Source organism: Phocoena phocoena, chromosome 20, assembly GCF_963924675.1.
Source record: "Phocoena phocoena chromosome 20, mPhoPho1.1, whole genome shotgun sequence".
In the NCBI taxonomy this organism is placed as follows: domain Eukaryota; kingdom Metazoa; phylum Chordata; class Mammalia; order Artiodactyla; family Phocoenidae; genus Phocoena; species Phocoena phocoena.
In genome coordinates, this window is record NC_089238.1 from 19,950,638 (window position 1) to 19,974,465 (window position 23,828).

General features: G+C 46.5%; 1 protein-coding gene across 1 annotated transcript in view; it reads right to left on the minus strand.

Annotated features, from left to right (window-relative positions):
• Positions 1–23,828, minus strand: part of ZNF536 (zinc finger protein 536) — a 229,642-nt gene that overhangs the window by 139,322 nt on the left and 66,492 nt on the right. The window contains exons 2-3 of the mRNA XM_065899559.1: positions 16,325–16,477; positions 2,068–3,636 (exon numbers count right to left, since the gene is read on the minus strand). Coding sequence (XP_065755631.1) covers positions 2,068–3,636; positions 16,325–16,477 — 1,722 coding nt within the window. The remainder of the gene's footprint in view (positions 1–2,067; positions 3,637–16,324; positions 16,478–23,828) is intronic.

Sequence of the window (23,828 nt, forward strand, 5' to 3'; positions counted from 1 at the left end):
ATTTTTTGGCAGGAGTTAGTTTTGGCATCTCACCACGAGTTCAAGGTGGATCCATAGGACCTGGGCCGTCCGCTGGGAAGCGACCAGGTGCCTTGGGGCCTGGCTGGCCTGAGGGTCTTCACTCCCCTTTTGGGAGAGAGGCCGTGACTTACATCTCAGGCTCTTTTGCCCAATGGCTGAAAGGTTGACTAAGCAAGGTTTTTTTGCACGTACCCTGGAAATGTCAGGGAAGTGTGGTGAGCTGCTATTCTGGGAGGGGGTAAAAGGGCCTAGGAGCTGCAGCTCGGAGGAAAGGGCTTCCTGGTGCTGCCTTCCCCTCCACCCTCGCCTGGTGCAAAAGGACACAAGTGGGCACGCTTCCTCAAAGGCGGGCAGCCTTCCTTCGGCATTGATAGGACGATGGGAAAATTAATAGGGGTAATATGAGCTCATTTCAATAATAATGAGCTTATAAACATGCCAGGTTTTGATCTTTTCTGATTCATGGATTCCTGGCAGGAACTATGGGTCCTACGTAGGTATTTGAAAGAACTGAAAATAGACTTAAAAAAAAAAAACCCCAAACAACAATAAAAAAGAAAGCACTCCAATCACAAACTTAAAAACAACAATAAAAAAAAAAAGAGCAAAAAAAAAATTGGACTGACATAAAACTCTTTTCTCTTTCTTTTAAATATTGTTTTTAACAGCTTCAAAAGTAATGAATTGTATGTGGCTAAAAATAGATCTGGGGTGCTGGTTAATGGGGCCTTATGAATCATTCAGCATAAGGAATTGTCAATATTTTTTTGAGCTGTCAGAAATCCATTTAGTGATTTTTGACAATTCAAAAAATATTTCTGACTGCTTGATCCAGTTCTTAGTGAATTAGGGAAGGAGAGGGAAAAAGAAATACATCAATTTAAATTATGAACTGAGTCCAGCTTGCTGAATCCCACTCTGTGCTAAAAGGAATGTCAGGATTCAGAAGTTAAATACTACTCCCTTCCATCCATTTTCCTCCCTTCTTCTCTCCTTTCCTTCCTCCCTTCTTTCCTTCTTTCTTTCCTTTTTTCAACAAGTGAAGTAAAGTCACAGAAATTCATTCATAGATTACAGATGGAAAGGTACCGTGGTCATTTGTCTCTAGTGAGGATATTTGGGGCTGGGAATAACATACTGAGCTTCGATTCCGAGAAAGGCTTTCGAATAAGAATATCTGGGTGACAAGAGAATGACTTTGATCCTCCCTGCCCACGCCGACATTGATTTGATGCAGGTCTAGGCTTCAAATCTAGCATCACTTTTTAAGATCTGGAATTACTTTGGAGTAACCATATTCTTTAAGGAGGTAAAGAAGTGCCAGTTTGCTAACGAGATCAGGCAGGCATAAATCCAAGACACACAGGATCACAACCCTGCTAACCAGGGTCTTCATAATGTACATTCTTGTTCGAACAACAGGTGAAGAAACAGACAGACAGAAGGCAATAATAGAAGGCCAAAGTCACAGTAACTGCCATTTGGTATGTCTGAAGATGAATCACAAATACCCCAAGCCATCTCCCTGTTTGGAGAGAGGGTCATTTTATTTCTACATTGTGGTTAGTGTGATATGATTTTAGTATCCTCAAGTCATTATAAAGAAAAGTTTCAGAAAGCAGCTTTGGCTTAGCAAAGCAGTAAGGGATTGTCTTTAGGCATCTTATGCATAAGTTGAAAAGACTGAAAAGTGTGCAAGTTACCATGTCTCTTTCTCTTTTTGTTTTCTGAAATTTCTCCTCTCCCCCTCAAGTTATGGGTTAACAACAGGAGTAGTGCACACTGGGAGACCCCGCCCCCCTTCTCCATGCCTTCCGTACAGGCATCTCAGGTCACAATGATGCAAACTGAAACACAAAAGTACGAGGTCCAACACTTCTAAATGAAGTTGACTCTCATGATTGCCCATATACAGCACAGTCGGGGTATTTCTTATGTGTAGTTCAAACTCTGCTCATGGATAAGTCTACCCCATTTTTTAAAAATGCACAAATCAGCACTGATGTTTTGGGAAATGAACTAAAGGAAGAGGATTCTAAAACTTACCACACAAGTCTGGCCTCTTGATACATCCAGAATTTGCTGTGCTACTTGCAAGTCCGTTAAAGGCTGCTAAGCCATCGGCGCTGTAGGCCCTGAGGACCGACAGCACATTCACCGGCTTCTCCAGGCCCTGGGGCCCCCGCTCTGGCTTGGGCAGGCTCGCCACGGGGTCCTGGGCTGGAAGAAGGCCCGGGCTGTGCCACTGCTTCTCCGATGCCTGGGGTAGAGGGGAGACCAGTCCCTGGATGGGCTGTGGGGCGCCTGCGGGCAGCAGGCCATCCCCACCGTCGCTGCCCCCGTCCTTGCTCAGGGCAGGCGGCTTGCTCATCACCTCCGGCTCCGTGTCGATATCCTCTTCCTCGTTGTTTTCTCCTTTGGAGGAGTCCATGTCCTCTGAGGAGGCGATGTCCGAGAGGTCATCAGTAGTGTTCTTATTTGCGGTTTCAGGGATCAGGATCGGGGCATCATCTTCCAAGTGGGCCTTCCCGTCGGGCTCCCTGTTGGGGCAGGAACTGGAGGCCCCCGAGCCCAGCAGACCTGGGTAAACACCGAACTGCTTGTAGAAGTCTGACGGGAAGTTACAGAACGTGGGGTCCACGTGGCCGGGCCATGGGCCACCCTTCTGCTCCCCCAGAGTCTCTTTGACCTGTCCTTGGGCCATCTTTTCAGAAGCCGAGTCTAAGGGCCCCATCACGTTGGAAAGCGCCATCTCTTTGCTTGATTGTACCGAGGGCAACAAGGCCACTTTACTGGCCTCCCGGGCTTGGTCTTTGCAATTGACCGTCACCCCGACGGCACTATCTTTGCGTTTCGATTTGCCCAGGTGGTTGGCCTGGAGATGAAGGGCCATCAGCTCCATAGAGGACGTTGTGAAAGCACAAAACAAGCAGCCATGCCACGCGATGCTGTCTTGTACAGTCACCGAGGAGCCTGGGAGGGAGGCGGCGTCTGGCCGCACGGACAAGTCCAGGGGCTCGTACTGAGACTTCTCAGACTTCCTGGGGCCCGCCTTGCCGCCCGCCTTCTCCTCGCCACCGTCTGTCCCGTGGACCTTCATGGAAGGAGGGTCAGATAGGGCTTTGTCCTTCATGTCCTTCTCCTTCTTCAAGGAGCTTAGGACAAAGCTGTCCATGAACGCTTGCAAGGACCCTTGGAAATTCACACCGTTGTTCACGATACTTTGATAAGCTCTCCCGATTTCGGAGAAGTGGGTGCTTTTGGAAGGAAGGTCGGTACCTTTCAGAGTGTCTGAAGGAGCCTCAGAAGACAAGCCAGTGGCCTGCCCTGAGTGATCTCCAGATGAGAACACCCCTGATGTCCACTGCTGAGACGCAGGGCCACCTCTGAAGTCGATTCCGGGGAGACCCTTAAAGGCGCCCCTCAGGATGTCTGGCCTGATAAACAAAGCAGCTTTGCTGGACAGCTCGTCCCTGTGGTCTTGGCTCAGGGGCTGCCCAGACAGTGGCCCGGCTCCGTTCTGCCGCTCCCGGTGGTGCCGCTCTAGGTGATATTTTAAGGAGGCTGATTGGGTGCCGGCATAATCACAGTGGGGACATTTGTAGGGTTTCTCACCTGCAAGATTTTGGTATAAGGAGAAAAAAAAAAAGTGTTAATCTCATTTTGGTGTGCTGAACAAGGCTAGAAGGATCAACATTTGTTCTTGGAAACAAAGCAGCTCAAACTAATAATTAGTTAGAGAACAACTGTTTTTTAATAGAAGAATAATTCGTACTCTTAAGCTTTTTTAATGATTTTGTACCATTTGGGACTATTCAGGAATGACATACTATCTACACACAATTAGCTATCTTTTTCTTTATCTAACATGTGAAAACGGCTGTAGATTTAAAAGCTATGATTATGAAAATTAAGCATAATAATTTCAACCACAGTGATCATTAAAAGTAGAAGTTTAAAAAGACAAAGTATGTAACAAATGGGTGGTTGCAATATTTTGTGTATACAATAGCTCTAAAATTTGTTTAAATTATACACATGGAAACCATTTTGAAACCTAAAAATTTTATGGCACTGTTACGCAAGACTGAAATGAATGATTTAAGTCTTGCTCTGCAGTAAATCATGGATATAATTAGCAAATGGCATACTGCACAAGTAATTTATCATTATTTGGAGGGCACCATTCCAGACGGGCTCAGATATCTGCAGACCTACTGCATTGTTTCTAAATAAAGAACTATAAATACCCGATTCTATAAAATATTAATACCATTACACTGCATTATGATTGCAGCATGTAAAGACATATAGTTAAGATAAAAAGCCGTCAGTAAAACTTAAAAGAAAATGAGTAATAAAAAGGCACAAAATATATTTAGTTTCTGTATTTGAAATTAACATTATCTACCGGTCTTTGTAGTGCCTTAAATTGGTACTAATGGCAAACCTAATGCTCTGGTAGTAAAATGTGTAATTTACCTATAATAAGCACTTTCTAGAGAATAAAAATAGCTTTAAAGACTTTTAAAACATATAAGATCGTTTTCATGAATTAAATATTTATTTAAACCCAACACACAACTTCTATTGTTCTTTCTACTATGGGAAAGATACCATATACAACTTAGACCTGCCTACGTTGTAGGAGAGAGGAAAAGGGGAGGGTAAACAAATGCGGATTTAAATATATTCCAAGAATGTGTTCGCAATCCAGGGTCTTCTCTGGACTTTGGAATCGAAAAGCTCTCTGGAAGGAATGGGACTGTTAGAGTTCCCACGAGCTTGCTCACAACTCCCTGTCAATATCCACAATTAATTCTCCGAGGAAATTCAAGCATCCCCCATGGCTTCCTCTATTCTATTGTAAAACACACTGATCTAAAAGCAACAGCAAGTCATGGGTGAATGGTGTATTCTGGAGACATTTTACTGTGTCTAGTCTCAGCTGACGCCGTGACTCCCAGCTCTCCAGGCCTAGGCCATTTGGGGGTAAGGCGCTTGTTGGGGGTGGGGTGGGGGGGGAATGCATGCATTTTGTAAATAAGAGGACCACCAGCCCAGGTTCTGAGCAGAGGACTCCAGGTCACCTCCGGACTGTGCGCTCCAGCCTGGGAGAAGCTATGCCTGCCTCATCAAATGGTGGCTATGTGCTCCTCTTTCCCTCCTACGAGCAGCTGAAGGTTTCCTCTGGACACATCAGATTCCCATCTGGGGATCTCTTTCTCTGAATGAAAAGGTCACGCTGTCTCTAGACCAATGACATGGATCTAGAGGAAGACTCACTCCCCTTCGATGTAAAGGTACAAATGGCTTCAGGCACCATTTCCCACTTCTTGAAGTCAATCCCCGTGTTAGGCTTGGATTCACTTCAGCCACTGCTATTTGGACATCTCACCGGAGACTAGGGGACCCTCAGTGGGATGGGCACCGTGGATGGGGTACTTCCGGGCTGACCTAGAAGTCCAGTGCCAGTTGGAGAAGAGGCAGCCCCTGAAGCTGAGGGGGTGTCTGTGGGGCTTGTGGTAGGAGAGCCTGATGAGGAACTCAAGATCCTGGCCCACGGGTTGATGTAAACCTGGGGGGAGGGCCCTGCAGTGAGAGTTGGCAGAGGTGCCTACAGGTACTGGATGAGACTCGGGTTGCATTTCAAAAGTGCACCTGGAAACGATTAAGTGCATCTGGCAAAGGGTTTGTAGAGCATGCATGGGCATCCATCAGCAGGAGATACAGAGAGAAAATGTAGACCTTCCCTCCAGGCCCGGGTGGAGCAGGGACTGCCTTTCTTGGCTGACTGCAGGGATGCTCGGAAGATGTGCGTAGATTTCCAAGGGACACACACTTGAAATGCTCACTGCAGCAGTGGCTGTCAGACTGTACTGAGCATTGAATCCCCAGGAGAGTATAAAACACCAGTTCTGGGACCTAAGGCAGAGCAGTTCTGATTCCCTGGGTCTGGGGTGGGTCCAGAAGTGGGTGCTTCTAGTAAGTGCCCCTGATGATTCTGATACTAAAACTCTAGACATTACATTTTGAAAAACCAAAGTGGAACAGCTTGGGGAGCTTTCAAAAGTGCTGATACCTGGTCCCACTTCCACCTCCAGAAATTCTGAGTTCCCGGGACAGACTGGGCTCTGGGGTCTTTCAAAGGCCCCCACGTGACCCTCTGTGGCGCCTGGGTGGGGAACCACTACATAGAGCCTCCCTGGGAAGTACTCCTTTAGGTCGGTACCGTGGAACAGTGTAGCAGGGAAGCTAGTCTGGACCTCTGGACCCCAGGAGGCATCTGGAGAGTCTGGACTGGGGACAGAGAACCTGTGTTATTTTTGCTCCACTGGGCATTCCTATCTTGGGACCTTTGCTTCCCCGACCTATAATGTGGCAAGTCGGAGCACATGTTCTCTAGGCATCATGTCAACTCTAAAAGTCATGTCAAGGGCTAAACAAAGTCTCCTGAATGATGCCAGAGGCATACGTGTCCATACATGTATGTACCCGCACACCCGGAAACACATGTTTGTTCACACAGTCTCTATTGAATGAGCACCCCCTACCCCCCAAGTACTGCTCTTGGTGCTGGGAATTGAGTGAAGAACCAAAGAGACAAGGCCCCTACTCTCACGGCTTTGAGAGGACACATATCATAGGATCATTAAAGAAAGAGGCGCACACACACATACCACACACACATACACTCACACACACCACACACCACAAACACACAAACACCACACATCACACACACATCACACACACACACACCACACGTCACACACACACATCACATACACACCACACACCACATACACACCACACACCACATACACACCACACACATCACACACACATCACACACACTACACATCACACCACACACACACCACATACACACAAACACCACACATCACACACACAACACATTACATACATACCACACGCACACCACACACCACACACACATACAACATACATTACAAACACACACACACCAAACATCACACACATGCACCACACATCACATACTCACCACACACACACACCACACATCACACACACACATACACAGCACACACACACATCACACACACACATACACACCACACACACATCACACATCACACACACACATACACACCACACACACATCACACATCACACACACACATCACACATCACACACACACATCACACACACCCCACACATCACATACACACACATACACACCATACATCACATACACACCACACACATCACACACACATACAACATACATTACAAACACACACACACACCAAACATCACACACCCACACACACACATCACACACACACACACACACACATCACACACACACATCACACACACACCCCACACATCACACACACACATACACACCACACACACATCACACACACACCCCACACATCACATACACACACACATACACACCATACATCACATGCACACACACACATCACAAACACACACCACACAGTGCAGGAGAGGACCTCTTCACTTGACCCACTGTTCTTTTAAAGTTAAAAACAGGTCTTGACCACCACTGTTCCAGGGAAAAGAGGCCACATCTGAGAAACAAGAATGGTTAATTCTTAGCATCTAAGCCTCCAAGGATCCAGGCCCTGGTAAATTCGGGGCCACTTAACGAGAGTCCTCAAGGATTACTTTGACTGCACAGGCTCTAGAAAGCCTTCCATGCACCGCCCGTGCACACACCCTGGAACAGCCCTCGCAGTGGTTTCTCCATGTGGTTCCACCTCCAAGTTCCTGAGAGGCTTTATTTGGGTGACTGCCCCCTACCACCCAATTCTCCAGATAAATGCTCCAGAGTGAGCTGCGTGGGATAAACCCACCCGCTTTGGATGTTTCGTTTTAAAAATGAACAAAAACCTGATTTTATTTTCTTTATAACCCCTAAATGATTTGGATAACCACTATCGTCCTCTGCCTTAAAGCCTTTCCTGGGCTTCATCAGGTACAAGGAAATGCTTTGGAGACCACCACTAGCCCCGGCTGGGGTGCGTTTCTGGTGGGCAGACCCAGGGGTGAGCACATCCCCCTGGGGAAGCCTGGCCACCCAAGGGTCTCGTTTCACTGGAAACAGTCCAGCTGTTTCCCAAGCAACCTCCCTGGAGGGCACATTTCAGAGCACTCAGGAGGCAAATGTCTCACAACAGTGGCCTGGACTGGGTGGGAAAAACCTGTCAGCACATTCAGCGGGCTCTGAGGTATGGTCAAGGTCTGCTCTTCGGTGTCGTCGACTGACAAACGCCGAGTCCTGTGCTAAGAGCTGCTTCTTGTCAGCGTCATCCCACCCAGCCCGCTCCCGCCCGGGCAGGGCTCTGCCTGAGACTCGGAAAGACGTTCTGTGCAGCCTCGTGGCCCAGACAACCTCAGACCCTGCCAGCGGCTCTGTCCTCAGACCCATAAGTGAGTCCAAATCTACTGGGGGGAATCGGACAGACTGCCCAAGGCTTTGCAGGGTGACATGAGCCCTCTGGTCACCTCCACGATGTTCGCATTCAATGTCTTTGCATCTGCCTGTTGCAGGAGCCATACTCTCAGATGCTTTCAGAGCTGAGCAGACGACGAGTGTGCGAAACAGCGGGGTGGGGGCCACCCACCTCTCCTGGAGGGCCACCGCCACCCAATGCCGCCAGCAGTGGACACAAGGACCTCGATCTAAGGAAAGCCTTGCTTCCAGATTTCTACATGCAATATCCCAGTTTTAAAATATTGGCACGTACTTAAAAACTTTTTCAAACACAGAGAGGGCCAAAGACCCTATTCTGCAGACCAGGTCTGGTCTATGAAACTTGTGTCTGGGAAAAGGATGACCAGTGTTGAGCCATTCACCTACCAAAGGAAGCAGGGAACCACAACAGTAGGTTTCTGTGGGGAAACTTCTCACAATATTCTAAAGGAATAAGAAGTGGGCCCAAACAATGCATTTCTAGAAAAGGGAGTTTTGCTAGAAAAGGCGTAATCAATTTAAAAAATCATCAGTTCATCACTCCATGGTCTAATGAAATTATTGGAACCATCTTACATTAAACCAGCTACCCACTGACACATGGCATAAGATGTATATTCAATTCTGGAATATCATTGATAACTTCTCCAAGTCGTTGTATCATAAATTTTAAGAACTATATGACCAAGTGGTTTAATTAGTTCATTGTACCTATTTTTACACGGTCATGTCTTTCATCATTCTGAGCCTCACTTTGCACTTGATATTCAAGGAAACCTCACTGTTCTGGGGAGTTATTCTGGAACTATTCAGAGCAAGTTCCCTATAGTGCTTCTCCAAAAATAACAGGGGGATTCATTTTATTCTCGTTGGAAATTCCTTTATCAAGCTTTTAAGAAGGGCTCCATGTTTCTAACTTTCTCGTGTGTGTGTGTGTTAAAACCCCAAAAGTGTTTTCACTTTTAAGTTGGGTAACCTAATATTTTCCCGTATTTGCATCCTCTATTTGACATTTATTTAGTCTTTCTACATGTCTTTACTTAGTTAATACCAGGAGAGATAAATACGGTGGTGCCTCTGCAGAGAAGCTTCAGTACATTAATATAAATTGTACACTAATTCCCCCAAAGCATATATATGTTGTAAACCTGAAGACTTTTCACACAGCTGCTTATTGCTAAACAGTGCCTTGTCCAGAAGGGGACAATCTGTGTCTCTAATTGCTGTCACTGAAGCCGAGATTCATTATGTGACTTTCCCATTAAAATGTGAGCATTAATTTGTATAATGAAATATCGCCCACTGCAGTGTTCATTAGCCATGCCCTACTGTATACGGTACATTGTTAGCTACCTAGAAACTGTAGTTAATTTCACTAATGGATATTTCCCTACTTAGTGTTTGGTAGGAAATTTATACTGTAACGTTACCTCTTAAACTTTTAAGGAAATTTAAATTCAATCAATTATTTTCAACAAAAGTTTGGGATGTCATTAAGGCAGGAAAAGCAAGGATGGGGGACTGTGGAAGAAGGAAATGGGCTTTTAGTTCATCTTAGAAAAACGACAGAATTTTAATTCAAAACAAAAAGAAAAAAGGGATCGTCTCCTTTCGGGCAAATGGGTCTTTTTGTTTTCTCATCATTACGCAGGTAACTGTCCCCCACTAAGAATAACTCAATGCTCTCCTTTTAGAAGAGGAAATGGGAAGAGCGCCCATTTTAACCAATCCTTTTCTGAACATTTATTCAATGTGCTTTTATAAATGTTGAAACAGCCTGGTTACCTCACCAGAAGAGGAGACGCAAACGCATCAAAGGTAAGCTGTGTGTGTATCAGGCTTAGGGTACCTAGCTTAGGCGGGCCGAACTTTCATTTCCACCCACATCCACAGACCAGTCGCTGCTTGGTTGAAAGGCAGTTTCCAAAAAGGCATCAGGAGTTTATCATCTCCACTATGCCAGCATCTAATTCCACCCCACTTTCCATGCCAGGGGTCAGGGGGCCTCCATCAGCCACAGTAGCCGTTTCCTTGCCCCACCGCCTCCCTAAGCTCATTGGGCTGGTGGGAAATGGAGGCAAGCGGGTCAAGGAGGCCTCAGGCCAGTCTGAGTTAGGGAGCAAGGAGGAGCCAGGGTGCACAGTACTTCCCTTTTAAATCGCTGGGAGGCTGCGTCCACACACCTTGTGGGTACAAGTCACTTCCTTTCCTCCAGCTGGTTATGGTGTGGACACACACTGTCAAAGAAATGTCGCATTAATTCCCTAAAACGAGCCAAAAATTCACCCAGAAAAGTAAAAATAGCAATACAATGCAGTGGTTAATAGAATGGAATTCTAAATTAGGCAGATCTGGATTATGACCTGTAATCAATGCTGGGCAACTCTGGGTGGGTAGCTTCACATCTCTGAGGCTCAGTTCCCTCCCCTTGCAAAGGGGACGGGGCGGGATAAGGGGCGATTTGGAACCTGGTCTCCAAAGTACTGTGAGGATTAAGGGGCGAATAATAATAATCCACAAGCAGCAAGCGGTGCTTGCACACGTGAGTGCACAGAGAGTGGTGACTACAGTTACTGTCATTGTTGTCGTTATACTATCCTCGTTGGCTGAATTCTTCTGTGGGCAGCCAGTTGCCGTCATGCTGTGTAGACAGCTTCAGTCATGAGGCAAGAAAACTCCCAGGCTGTGCCTTCCCCACAGGGAGGGCACACAACCCTTTGGAGGGGCTGCAGGAGAGAAGCCTTCTCACCTCCACAGTCCCCTTTGGCTCCATCAGGACAGAGGAGCCAAGAATGCAGGGTCTGGTGCCAAGAATGCAGGTGAGAGCCAAGGAGGGCACCCCGTGCATCCCACCTGGGCAGCGCTCAGCCGCTATATCACTGAGGCAGCACCCAGAAGGGTGGGCAGTGCTGGGCATGCCCCTCAGCCCACCCTGAGACCGCTGGAGAACCACGGCTGGCTTCCCTGTACAAATCTAGTCCATAAAGAGATGCCCAACTCAGGGCCAGACCAACACATGCAGCAAATCAAAACCAGATTAATAAACCGCTAGCATAGTTTGAGAGGGGAAAAAGCTAATGAGATTTATTTTTAATTAGTCTCTGAACTTTAGTGCCTCCAAGTTTTCATGAGTGAGGTTGCTTATTATATTTCTCTAAAATGGCCTTCCTGAGACAACAGGCACCCCCTGGGAAACCTGACACACAGGTGGGTCATCACATGGGGTGTTACACCCTCCTGGGGCTTGTGGGGAATGCACACCCCTCCAGCCTTTCAGGAACTGATCAGCGCCTGCCTACCTCCTGCACAAAACAGACACACTGGACCCTTCAGAGTATCCCCAAGGTAGTACCTGGAGGAGGGGGTAGTGAGGGAACGGATGGAGTACATTTGCAGGCAGCCAATAAAGAAATGACTGGCTGGCCTCGGTCAGGGGCAACCTGGGGGCCTCCCTGCCTCCTGTTGCATGGTATGACTAAGTGTCTGCTGATGCATCTCTGAGATGGTTAATTTTATGCATCAGCTTGACAGGGCCAAGGGTTGCCCAGATATCTGGTCAAACACTATTCTGGATGTGTCTGTGAGGGTGTTTCTGGATGAGAGTAACATTTGAATAGTAGACTGAGAAAGCAGATTGCCCTCCCCAGTGTTGGGTGGGCCTCATCCAATCCGTGGAAGGCTTGAATAGAACAAATCTGAGTAAGGGAGCTCTCTCTTTGAGCTGGGACTCCATCTCAGACTGGGACTTATACCATCAGCCTTCCTGCTTCCCAGGCCTTTGGACTCAGACTGGAACTTATACCATCCACTCTCTGGGGCCTCCAGCTGACCAGCTGCAGATCATGGGACTTCTCACCCTCCATAATCAAGTGAGCCAATTCCTTATAATAAAGACCTCTCTCTTTCTCTCTGTCTCTCTCTATATATGTATATATATATTGACGTGTATATATGTACACAGATGTGTATATAGAGATATATATTTGCATATATATGTATATTTATAGATGTATGTATGTATATTGATGTATCTACATATGTATATGTATATAGATGTGTATATATTTATATAGAGATGTGTATATATTTGTATAGGGATGTGTATATATTTGTATATAGATGTGTATAGCTGTATATAGATGTGTATATATTTGTATAGAGATGTGTATATATTTGTATAGAGATGTGTATATATGTATATAGATATGTATGTATATGTATATAGATATGTATATATGTACATGTACATAGATGTGTACACACACACATGCACACACACACACACTGTTTCCCTGGAGAACCCTAACTGACAAAGTCTCCTTACTGACTGGCTCTGAATTCCAATCACCGGCAGCGTACTCTAGAAGACAAATCGCACACGTCCAGTGATTGGGTCCTAATCAGCCCAACTTTCAAATAGGAGAGAAGTTCAGCCTTCCCTGTGTGGGCAGCAATCAACGTCTGTCCTGCAGGAGCCGGAGAGGGGCAGCCCCTAGGATGTGAGGGTACTCTGGGTGCCTCCCCTCCATCACGCATGGACCTGGCTGGAGCTTGGGGGACAACAGAAACGTTCTTGCTACCTGCAGGCTCTGCCCAGCCCACAGGTGTTCAAAACAACCTGACTGGTGCATCTGCTCAGAACCTCTCTAATAAACAGGTGTTGGGAGAAGAAGAGCAGTAACTGAGTTAATGTAGTGGAGTTAATAATGGAAAGTGTTTTTATCAGAGTTGATGCCATACGATCAAAACTTCCCATAGAGATGGAGTAGGACAGAAAGACACAGAGAATGTTCCACCTCATATCCTGACCAATTAAAATATATTTATTACACATTGGATTTTTAATGTGCTCGTATGGGTCCCTTATAGAAAAACTTCAAAAGATGGCATCTTGGAAAACAACTCTTCTATTTTGGAGACTGCTGTCCTCTGGCCATGTCACCGGGAAATACAAAACCGCAAAGAGAAAGGGGAAGGCAGTACAGGACATCTCCACAACTGGGGCCCCTATTAACTCATTCATTAACAAACCACTTGATTTTGATTTTTAATTACACATAATCTACACTTTTATATTGTCATAATGGATGTTTTACTTTGGTGATTTATAACGTGTAACACTTTCTGTTCTGTTCAGAAGCGCAAGCGTAAGCATTTTCCAACTTCTTTGTTCTTTGATAAAAGGAAATTGATCTTTATCTGGTTACCATTCTGCCTTTTAAACACTGCAAATTCTGTTTCCGAGGAGGGCTGGTGGTGTGATGTTTCCATGGCTTCTTTCATTTTTACCCTTATTCTGGGAAGTTTCTGGAATGCCTCTGTCCGTGGCCCTGTCTTGCTTCTCTCTGTGTCTCCAAAGACTATTGATCACAAACCTCAGAAGTTTGTGACACAAAAGAAGCAGAAGTTTGGAAAAACATAATGTTTCTCAAGCTTTAAAACTTCTAAAAACAGTATCCATTTGTTTCTACCCAGGTTCAGCAAGACTTCTTTCTGCCAGCTTCAGTCCTGATTTACCAAGAATATTCTGTGGCGTTTCCACTCGAACCACAGGCAAGCTGATGGGGGTGGGGGCCCCCAGGGGCAGCAGAGTTCCTGGTTGGGAGGCACTGCCCCTTTCCTTCCAGACCCACACTCCCCGGCAGGGCCGGCCTCACCTGTTGTGAGCCATCATGCACCTGGGAAACCTGGCCCAGGAGCCTGTATCCACATCACGTGAAAGGGAAGTATCACAGCACCCGCCTGGCCAGGTCTCCACACTCCTGTAGGCAGTGAGACCGTGGGTGCCCTGGTGGACTGTCTCCCATGTCCTGATGGTCTGTGGGTCCCTCCCAACCACCACAACACTAGGGGACCCGGCTCCAACCTGGGGAGGAAAGTGGAAATTACCATGATCTGAGAAAGCTGAGCTGCCTCTCCTTGAGCCCCATCACTGGGAAGAGCTTACTGAGAAGGGGACATTGGTGCCAAACTCTGAAGGTGAGGGTGCAAGCTGGTGACCTATCTTACAGAGAAGTGCAAAGGCCCTGAGGCAGGAACTAAGGGACTCCTCATGAAGCTCCTGCGGAAAGGTCTTCCATCCATAACCAGGAATCTAGCACCTGCAGCCTGGCTGCCACGCTGTGGCTTCTGACCAGCTCACGTGTGCAGGGTGCCTTTCCCAAAGGACCACAGGTTCCCTAGGGAAGGGTCCACGTTCGCCACTGCACTTGTCCCCTCTGTGCTACCCGTCACAGGGCAGGCATTGCAGGAGTAGGGTCACTCACTTATTTGTTCTGTCATTCAACCTCTCAAATAAATGTACCATGCCCCCTGTAAGCTGCAGTTCACTGCAAGGTGCTCTTGTAGGCCCCGGGGTTCTACAGCAATTAAATAGATGGATAATATTACACCTTCACATTCTACTTGGTGGAAGACAGACAACACAGAAGGAAATGAACAACTGAACTGAACAAGGTAATTTCAGAAAGTGTTAAGTCTATGGAGAAAATAAAGCGGGGGCATGAGGGATATTTCAGGCAGGGTAGTCACGCAATCTCTCTGAAGAGGTCCCATGACGCTAAGCCCCCAGTGACCACCTGGAGGAAGAACATTCCAGGTGGAGGGGGCAGTAGGTGCAGAGGTCCTGCGGCAGAAGCAAGCACTCCGCGTTGGAGGAACAGGAAGAGGGCAATGGGGTCACACGGTGGTGATAAGGGTGAAGATGGGCAAGGTGGGTCAGGTCCCATGGACCCTGGGGAGGAGCAAGCTTGGCATGTAATTTTAGGAGACCCCTCTTTGCCCTGGGGTGACCCCATGAGAGAAGTGCTCCAGGACAGGGAGGGACAGTGGTGATGCCCAACTGCACCCAGGCTGAGAATAAAGACAGCAGCCCATCCCACTGCCACCTGTCCTCAGGGCTCCTCTGGGTGTCAGGGGGATTTGCAGGCACAGGTGAGGGTCCAGGTGAGGGCTCCTTGTCTTTAACCACATGCTGCACATGAGGCCCGTACACACTAAATATCCTTCACGACCCTAAGCTTTATTGATTCCTTGGGAAACAGACCACAATTATTTTTGAAGATAGATGGCATATTTGTCTATCCTCTGAAGCAGCTCACACTCCAATAGATAAAGTGTCAGGAGAAAAATCAAAGAAAATGGAGGTGTCCATATGTCAGAGAGAATTTTTTTTTGTATTGGCAATGTGCAAACAACTAGCAGAAAAGCTCACAAGAACCATGACCGAGAGACAAGACAGAGAGACCAAGAGAAGCCCTCACCTTGAGGGGCTCGGACAACGCCGTAACAGGGGAAATGACCACAGTGGTCCAGTGGCTTGGTTAAGAGCGTCTCGAGTTTTCTTTTGAGGAGACCCAGTGGAGAGCCGCCCACCCTCCTCTCCATCTATCCAGTCCCAGGTGTGGGCACGTAACCCCAGCTGGGCTAGAAGCCAGCCTGCCTTCAAAGACCTCCTACGTGCCCTTGTATATTTAGAGTTTGAGCTGGGTTCTCATCATCTGCACCTGAAAGACCCCTGGTCCATGTGAGGATGTGGGAGGTGCTACTTCAGTGCAGCAGAAGGATGCCATCAGCAAAATGTCACAGGGCCTCGGACAAAGCATCATCATCCCAGGCATGGACCATGGGAGATCCATGTCCACATGTCCATGTGTCATTCAGGGGGGTGAGTATGGAGTAAAGAACTGGGTCATTAGGGTCGGTTCAGACCCACACAATGGTGCACGGATAGACCCACAGAGGGTGGACCTAGGACAGGAACATGGCAGCCCTGGACCTCCTCCTTCGAGCTGTGCACCTGGATCCCTCACCTGTGTGTATCCTCAGGTGGACCTTTAGGTGATGGGATGTCCGGAAGGTTTTCCCACAGTACGGGCAGTCCTTCATGGCCGAGCCCAGGCTCCTGTCTCGAAGCAGTGCGGGCTGCTGGACGCCGGCAGATCTCCCAGCCTCCTCTCCAATGTCTGCAATGGAGCAGAAATATTCTCACATCACTTCAGCACATGTCAGAAGTTGTTCGCACCAAAACTGCCAACACCACACAAGGCTAAACATGTCAATACTACACCTGTCTATTTTATTCTTTAAATCTGACAGAATGCTGACAATTCACGTATTCTTGTTATTCTCTTAAATTATTTCATCTTTCCTATCATGATTTTAAGCAGCATATGGTACCTTTATATTGAACTGAATTAAACAAGAAAAGAAACAGCTGTGTCAGCAGCTGGTTTGATTTCTTCTTTTGCTTAGCTCCTATTAAACATTTTTTTTCAAAAGTTTAAAAATGTTGGTGGTTGTTGAGTCTGATTAATTTATAATATGGACTAGCTGGAGAGTTTGCTATAGGATCAAAATCACATTTGCATTATATCAGGCAACAAATGAAAAAAAATGTGTCTCGGCTGAGTCCCCAAGACATGCAGACGTACAGCTATTTTGGGACAGGAAAGAAAATTATCCCAAACTGATCATTTCTTCCTTGTAGAGTCTTGCCTCCATCGCTGGCTGGTGTAATCTCATGAAAGGGAGAAGAAAAAGTATGGAAATGTGGTTCCACAATTAGCCCATGATAAACATATAGTGACATATTCAAAGTCATGTGCAGAAACTCAGCTGCAGAACTCCCATAAACTTAGAGCACTGCAGTTAAATCTTTGTGCAGTGACCTGAGAACTTCCTCTGTAAAGTATCAATACAAATGTTCCTTCCTGCTGTTATTTGTTATGTAACCCAAACCATTAGAAAATGGAATAAAATTTACATACGGCTGCCTTCTGCACAGAAATGATGGGACATAATAGTAAATAGAACTGTGAAAATATCTAGTGGCTGGAGGATATGTTACTGCAACACCCGAGGCCTGACATCACGTTGTCAAAGAGGCGACATCAGGGGAGCAGGGCAGGAGCTGGGACTCTGCATCTCGAGAAGGGGAGGCAAGCAAGCCTTCTCCTCTGGCCTCCCCGCAGGGCTGGAGGCTGCTTCCTGGCACATAACCCAAGCTCCTGAGGCTGTCAGGGTCCTGGCCGCAGCTTCCGGCCCACCCTCTAGGTCTCCTGGTAGATTTCACCATGAGAACAAGGGGACCTTCTGGGATAATAAGCAGACCTGTGAGTTCTGCAGAGAGCAAAAAAAAACAAGATTTGTACCTTCCAAGCAATGGAAAATGCAAATTGCTTTTATTCTTCAACATCCATTCCTGGTGTTCTCTGCTCACAGCCAAAAGGGACAGACTTACAGGCCATGAACAAGATGAAGGCAGTCGCACTTAATTCTTATTTGGATGTTTGCTCGGTGCAACTGTGGAAACCCTTTGGCTTCGAGTGTCCTCTCTGAATTTGGACTGTGCACGATGGCATCATCATCCTAGAAATTTTCCTTGAAGGCTCACTTTTAATCCTATTCTCCACAGCTCTTCTAACCATCCTTGGAAGAGCTGTTCGAAAGGTCTAACTGCCCAGCTTTTTTTTTTCCTCGTAATTTTACACAGGGAGGGGGACTCAGTTCATCCACATCTAGAACTCACTCGACCTAGCACTAGCTTTGTGGTTGTCCACATGACTGTGGAGAGACTACCAAAGATGGCTACTGGGCTGCTGATAAGGGAAAATAGGCGCGAGAGAGTGTTGCCAGGTCACGGCAAACAAATGTCCCACATGCAGTCCTAGCAGGAAGTCCCTGTCCGCAGGTCAAGTCCACCAGGGCTGCCACCACCTCTGTCTTAAAGAGCCAGTTTGTCGAGAGCCCAGGAGAACAATGGCCAGATGCCAGATGCCAATTCCAAGTCAACCGCATCCTAGTTATAAACAGCTGAGAGGCCATCTCTTACCCATCTCCCTCCACCACCCCCAAGCCACACCAACCCCAAACCTGTTGCATTTGCCCTCCCAGCATTGCTCATTCCTTTTGTGGGATCATGAGGTCAGCTTAAAATAACAACGAGCCTGATTAAAATCCTGCCCAAGTGCTCCCCGCAACAGGGTTAAGACGCCCTATTTAAGTTAGGAGGCCATGAGCTGTCCATTTGAATGATGAGCAGAACTAAGTGTTGACTTCAGGACAGGAGTAGGCAGGTGTGGGCTTTTGATGTTGCATCCCTGCCCGTCCTCGTGTCCCACGGTCTGCAGCTGAGCACCTTCCCCAGATCCTCCTCCATCGGAGCCCCTGGGGAGCAGTCCAAGGCAGGGCTGTCCAACAGAAGAGAATAGAGAGCGTGGGGAACATACTTCCACTGCAGCTTTTGGTGAGCCCCGGCCCAGGGCACGATATAGATAAATAGAGAGATAAGGCCACTGCCCTGCGCTCCCGCCGGCTTTACAGAAGGTGAGGATGAGCTGTGTCTCACTATATGTCACTCTAAGCAACGGCCTGTATCTGTTTTCCTTTTATCTTTCTATCTTGGATATGTGTGGCCCAATAAAAAGAATGAATTTGTAAGATAAACAGCTTTCTTTGCAGATTTAAGAGTCTAATTTTCACTTTACACAGAATGTTTTTTCTGGTTTTGTTTTGTTTTGTTTTGTTTTTTTGGAGGGCCAGAAGGCCTATGGCGTTTACTCTTAGGCTAATCCAACTAGAAAAACAAACTTGAGCAACGATGAAGGGGAATTGTGGGTGGTCCCAGGAAGTGCCCGGAGAGGCTGAAAGCCAAGTACAGTCAGTCAGTGATGGCAGAGGAAGGCCCGCTGAGGCGCACACTCACAGGGCCTGTGTGTGGGTCCCTGCCTACACCTGGATGGGTATCGAGGAACAAGGTGCGCTAAACCGAGCCCAGCCCCGCTGAGAACTCAAGGGGCTCACTCAGAGGGGAAGACGAGGCTGCTCTCTGATTCCTTCTCTACCCGCCCAGAGTGTAAAAGCACTAGCAGCTGTCCTTCTGCAAGGATCCCCAGATGGAGTCCCGAGGCTCTGCCTGTGGCCACACACAGCTGGCCGGGGAAGAACCACGGGTCCTGCTTATGGACAGACCAGCCCTCCCCCAGCCCTTCCAGGAAACACACGACAGAAAGGAAGAGGCATTATAAAAATGACACCTGTGGTCCTTTGTCAGGCCAATTTTGGATTGGTATGAGCTTTTAAAAAAATTTTCCTTTTCCTAAAATCTGCAGTATCTCTTCCCTCTGATCAGACACTTTCTCTAAATGTGTTGAGGACGCTGAAGGTGGGCGTGTGAACAGAGGTCGGCCTCAGACCCACTGGCTGTTCCTCCTGCTTCTCTGTGAAAGGAGCGCTGCCAGCTCCTAGAGGCTGGGGTGTCCCTGAGAGTTGGGGCATCTGGCTACAGGCAACACAGCCTCAGCCTGGGTGTGCTCTGGCTCTCATAGGATGGGGAAAGGGATGAGAAATAACTCCTGGGACCCCTGTTTCTTTTCTTGACCCCACTAAATAATATGGGATCTATTCTTCAGGAATGGATGTCTTATATATGGCGGTAGCAAATAATATTCCAGAGGAACATAGACTATACATGCAACCCTTCCCAAGTTTCAGCCTAGAACAGGTGAATTGTAGTAGGTATCAAAAACTCTGCAAGCTTTCTCCTGTTCCTACAAGCTGAGAGTGGTTAGATAAAAAAGAGGACATGGATCCAATCATTTCAGGTTTTGTTTCAAGAATTTAGGAGGTTTCTCAAAAAACTAAAAATAGAACTACTGTTATGACCCAGCAATTGCATTCCTGGGTATATATCCAAAAGAAACAAAAACACTAATTGGAAAAGATACATGCACCCCAATGTTCATAGCAGCATTGTTTACAATTGCCAAGATATGGAAGCAATCTAAGTGTCCATCAACAGATGAATGGATAAAGAAGATGTGACACACACACACATGTATATATATAATGGAATACTACTCGGCCATAAAAAAAGAATGAAATTTTGCCATTTGCAAAAACATGGATGGACCTGGAGGGTATTATGCTAAGTGAAATAAGTCAGACAGAGAAAGACAAATACTGTATGTTATCACTTACATGAGGAATCTAAAAAATACAACAAACTACTGATTATAAAAGAAAAAGAAACAGACTCACAGATATAAAGAACAAATCAGTGGTTACCAGTGGGGAGGGGAAGAGGGAAGGGCAATATAGGGGTAGGGAACTAAGAGGTATAAACTATTAGGTATAAAATAAGCTACAAGGATATATTGTATAACACGGGGAATAGAGCCAATATTTTATAATCGCTATAAATGGAGCATAACCTTTAAAAATTGTGAATCACTATACTGTACACTTTATATATAATAGATATAACATATAATATTGTACTTCAACTATACTTCAATTAAAAAAAGATATATTATTTGGGGGTGGGGGACATCAGACAACTGACCTTCCTAATTTTGTCATCTCAAGGTCAGAGATCATGCCTCCTACATTTCCATTTGCTGCTTCTAAGCCTCTGAGTGTATAGCAAGGTTGGCCTAGGCCAAGGTGACATTAAGGTTCATTACCTTCCCTGAGAATTCACAGAGGGAGGGTAGGAGGGAGTTTCTATAGCTGTGGGCTGAAGGAGGGGCTGGGGGACTAAAATTGGTCCTGGAGGGCTTCCCTGGTGGCGCAGTGGTTGAGAGTCCGCCTGCCGATGCAGGGGACGCGGGTTCGTGCCCCGGTCCGGGAAGATCCCACATGCCGCGGAGCGGCTGGGCCTGTGAGCCATGGCCGCTGCGCCTGCGCGTCCGGAGCCTGTGCTCCGCAACGGGAGAGGCCACAACAGTGAGAGGCCCACGTATCACAAGAAAAAAAAAAAAAAAAAGGTCATGGATCATCAACCGCCACAAACTGGCAGAGTCCTGGATAGACAAAGAATCGATGCTTAGAAAGAAAGACAACTAGCTTCTCAAAAGTTAACGCCTAGACACACACACAATACCATCAGCAGCTGTCTGAATCCATCCCTGAGACTGGCTACCTTGTACACAAATATGATTTGAATCTATGGGTGCCTCATTATATGTCTAACCTTACTCACATATTGGTTTGGAATTTAAATACTTGGTTTATGAAATAATTTTGTATTTTAAGGGTAGATTTTCCCCCAGTTTATCTTTAAACACTGAGCTTCCTCGGTACCTCTTTAAAATAGTCTTGTTTGCAAAGAAGGCTGCCTCAGGAGTCAGAATCTTTTGCTTCTGGGTCCCCGGGGCCTGGCTGTCCTCAGGCAAATCCTTTCACCCCACCCCAGCTGGACTTACTGGCCCTTCCCCTCGGCTCCCTGTAATCCTGCGATGCTGGAAGAGCCCCAAGCCCACTGCAGGCTGTCTTCACCCTCTTTGTGGCCTTTCCTTCACCCACCCTAGCCCAATCTAAGCCAAATAAGCAACAGGGATGGCTCTTAGAGATATGGGAGGAAACGACCATGAAAGGGATAGTACGTGCTCCTATGTATTCCACGAGAGCCTACTTTTCCCAACTGCCTTTGCACTAAGTTGAGACCACTGACTAGTCCAGCCAATGGCTGGAAGCGATGCAGAGGAGAGAGAGTGTGCCCCTACTGTCTCCCTCTCCTCCCTGGCCACCCTGCCCTTGCAACACAAAGGTCGAGGGGGCAGAATCGCAAAACAGAGGATGCCTCGATGGCTGCGTCACCAGATGGAGGGGGCTGACCGAAGCCAGACTGCGCATGAATGAGAAAAAAATCTTGGTTCTGTTAAGTCATGGAGATTTGGAGAGCTGTCACAGTGGGAGGACTCAGGAACTAAGAAGTGTGAACCTTCTACTGGTGAGGTCTTCTGGGTTTATACCCAATCCTCTAGGTAGTCTTATTAATTCACAGAATGAGACAGAGAACAAGATTCAGAGAGACCAAAAGAGGCAGAGTGGGACCAAAGAGAAAAAGTAAAGAGAGGTTTCTTTTAAAATTGTGCACGTACTCTCAGTGCTCACCTCATCCTGCCGAGCAGCTTTACCCTTCACATGCCCAAAAGTACATTTAGGAAAGATTTTTATTAAAAGAAAATTGTGATGATGACGTTGGTGATGATGATGATGACGATAAGCCCATGCAGGGAATGGAGAGCTTTCCCAGCAACCTCAGATGGGTAAGGGAGCTGTCTGTATACCTGAGCATTTACTACTTTATGACATAAAAGGCCATGGTATTTTAATTTCTATGGAACTCCTACTATAACAGTAAACACGTTTTCCCAGATGAGTCGTGCAGTTCATTCTAAAAGTCTGTCTTGCGCAAAGAGCAACTCAAAAGCACAGATCTCACTTCATTAATGAAGGAAAAAACAATTTGTGGAGTCTAAAGTGTGACCATGACACCAAAAAATCACATCTTTATTAATATCTTTGCCCACATATACCAGTGTTTTAAGATCTTTTCAGGGGAGGAAAAGTAATACCTTGGAGGAAAAATCCAGAGGAATGTATAGTTCCTCTTAAAACCTTAACACTTTCCCTTATTTTAAAAACTGTAAAATAAACAGACTCAAAACAATGATTACTGTGGTAGAGGTTCCTGATGAAGAGTTCCCTTTATTTTTAGAAGTGATTTTAAATTAATGGTATGCATAAAAATTATAACATTACTGTAAACAATTGTACTTAACTCTTGGAACACATCAGTCATGCCTTGGGTCAGTGTTAATTTGGTGTCTCTGTTGTTTCATCAAAGTTCTCTGGTTTATGATGGCCATATATAGTCATGTTAAATAGTTAAGCATTAATATGGATTGGCAAAAGTATTTGTTTAAATAGAGAGTTATTTTAGAAAAGGATGACCACTTGTGAAAAGGCAACAGCCAGCTTCCCTGTGGGTTCTTAGAACCGGGGACCACGCTGGGCTCACTGGCAAGGCCCGAGCTCGTGACAGATCTCAGGGAGCAGAGGTGAATGTCCTCCATCATCGCCTTCCTCACCTCTGACCCAAACTCAAAACTGTGTAGAGCTCCATTTGCTGTTAGCAAGATAGGATTTCTGGAATTGGGGAAATAGATCACTAAAAGGCTAAAATTTGGAGAAAAAAATATAAGATACTAGGATCTCAAAAAGCTTCTCTAAAGCAACATTTTGATGAGTTAAGTGAAAATGAATCAGAAACATATGGATTAAATTTCCCTTAAAATACACAAGGGCTTCAAAATCAAGCACCGCGGGCCAAATGTGTTTCTGGTTTTACCAAACCCAGAGCCATTTCTTAACTGTCAGGGGAGTGTTCCGAACCACCGTCCCCCCAACCCCATCCACTGGTGACTGGGCCACCCATGGGGTCTCTTCCCTTTGGCATTGTGTGATGCTGCCCTTGACAACATCCTCTGTAATCCTTGGGTTGCCAGCTCTCCCAAGGCCCTCAGGGCC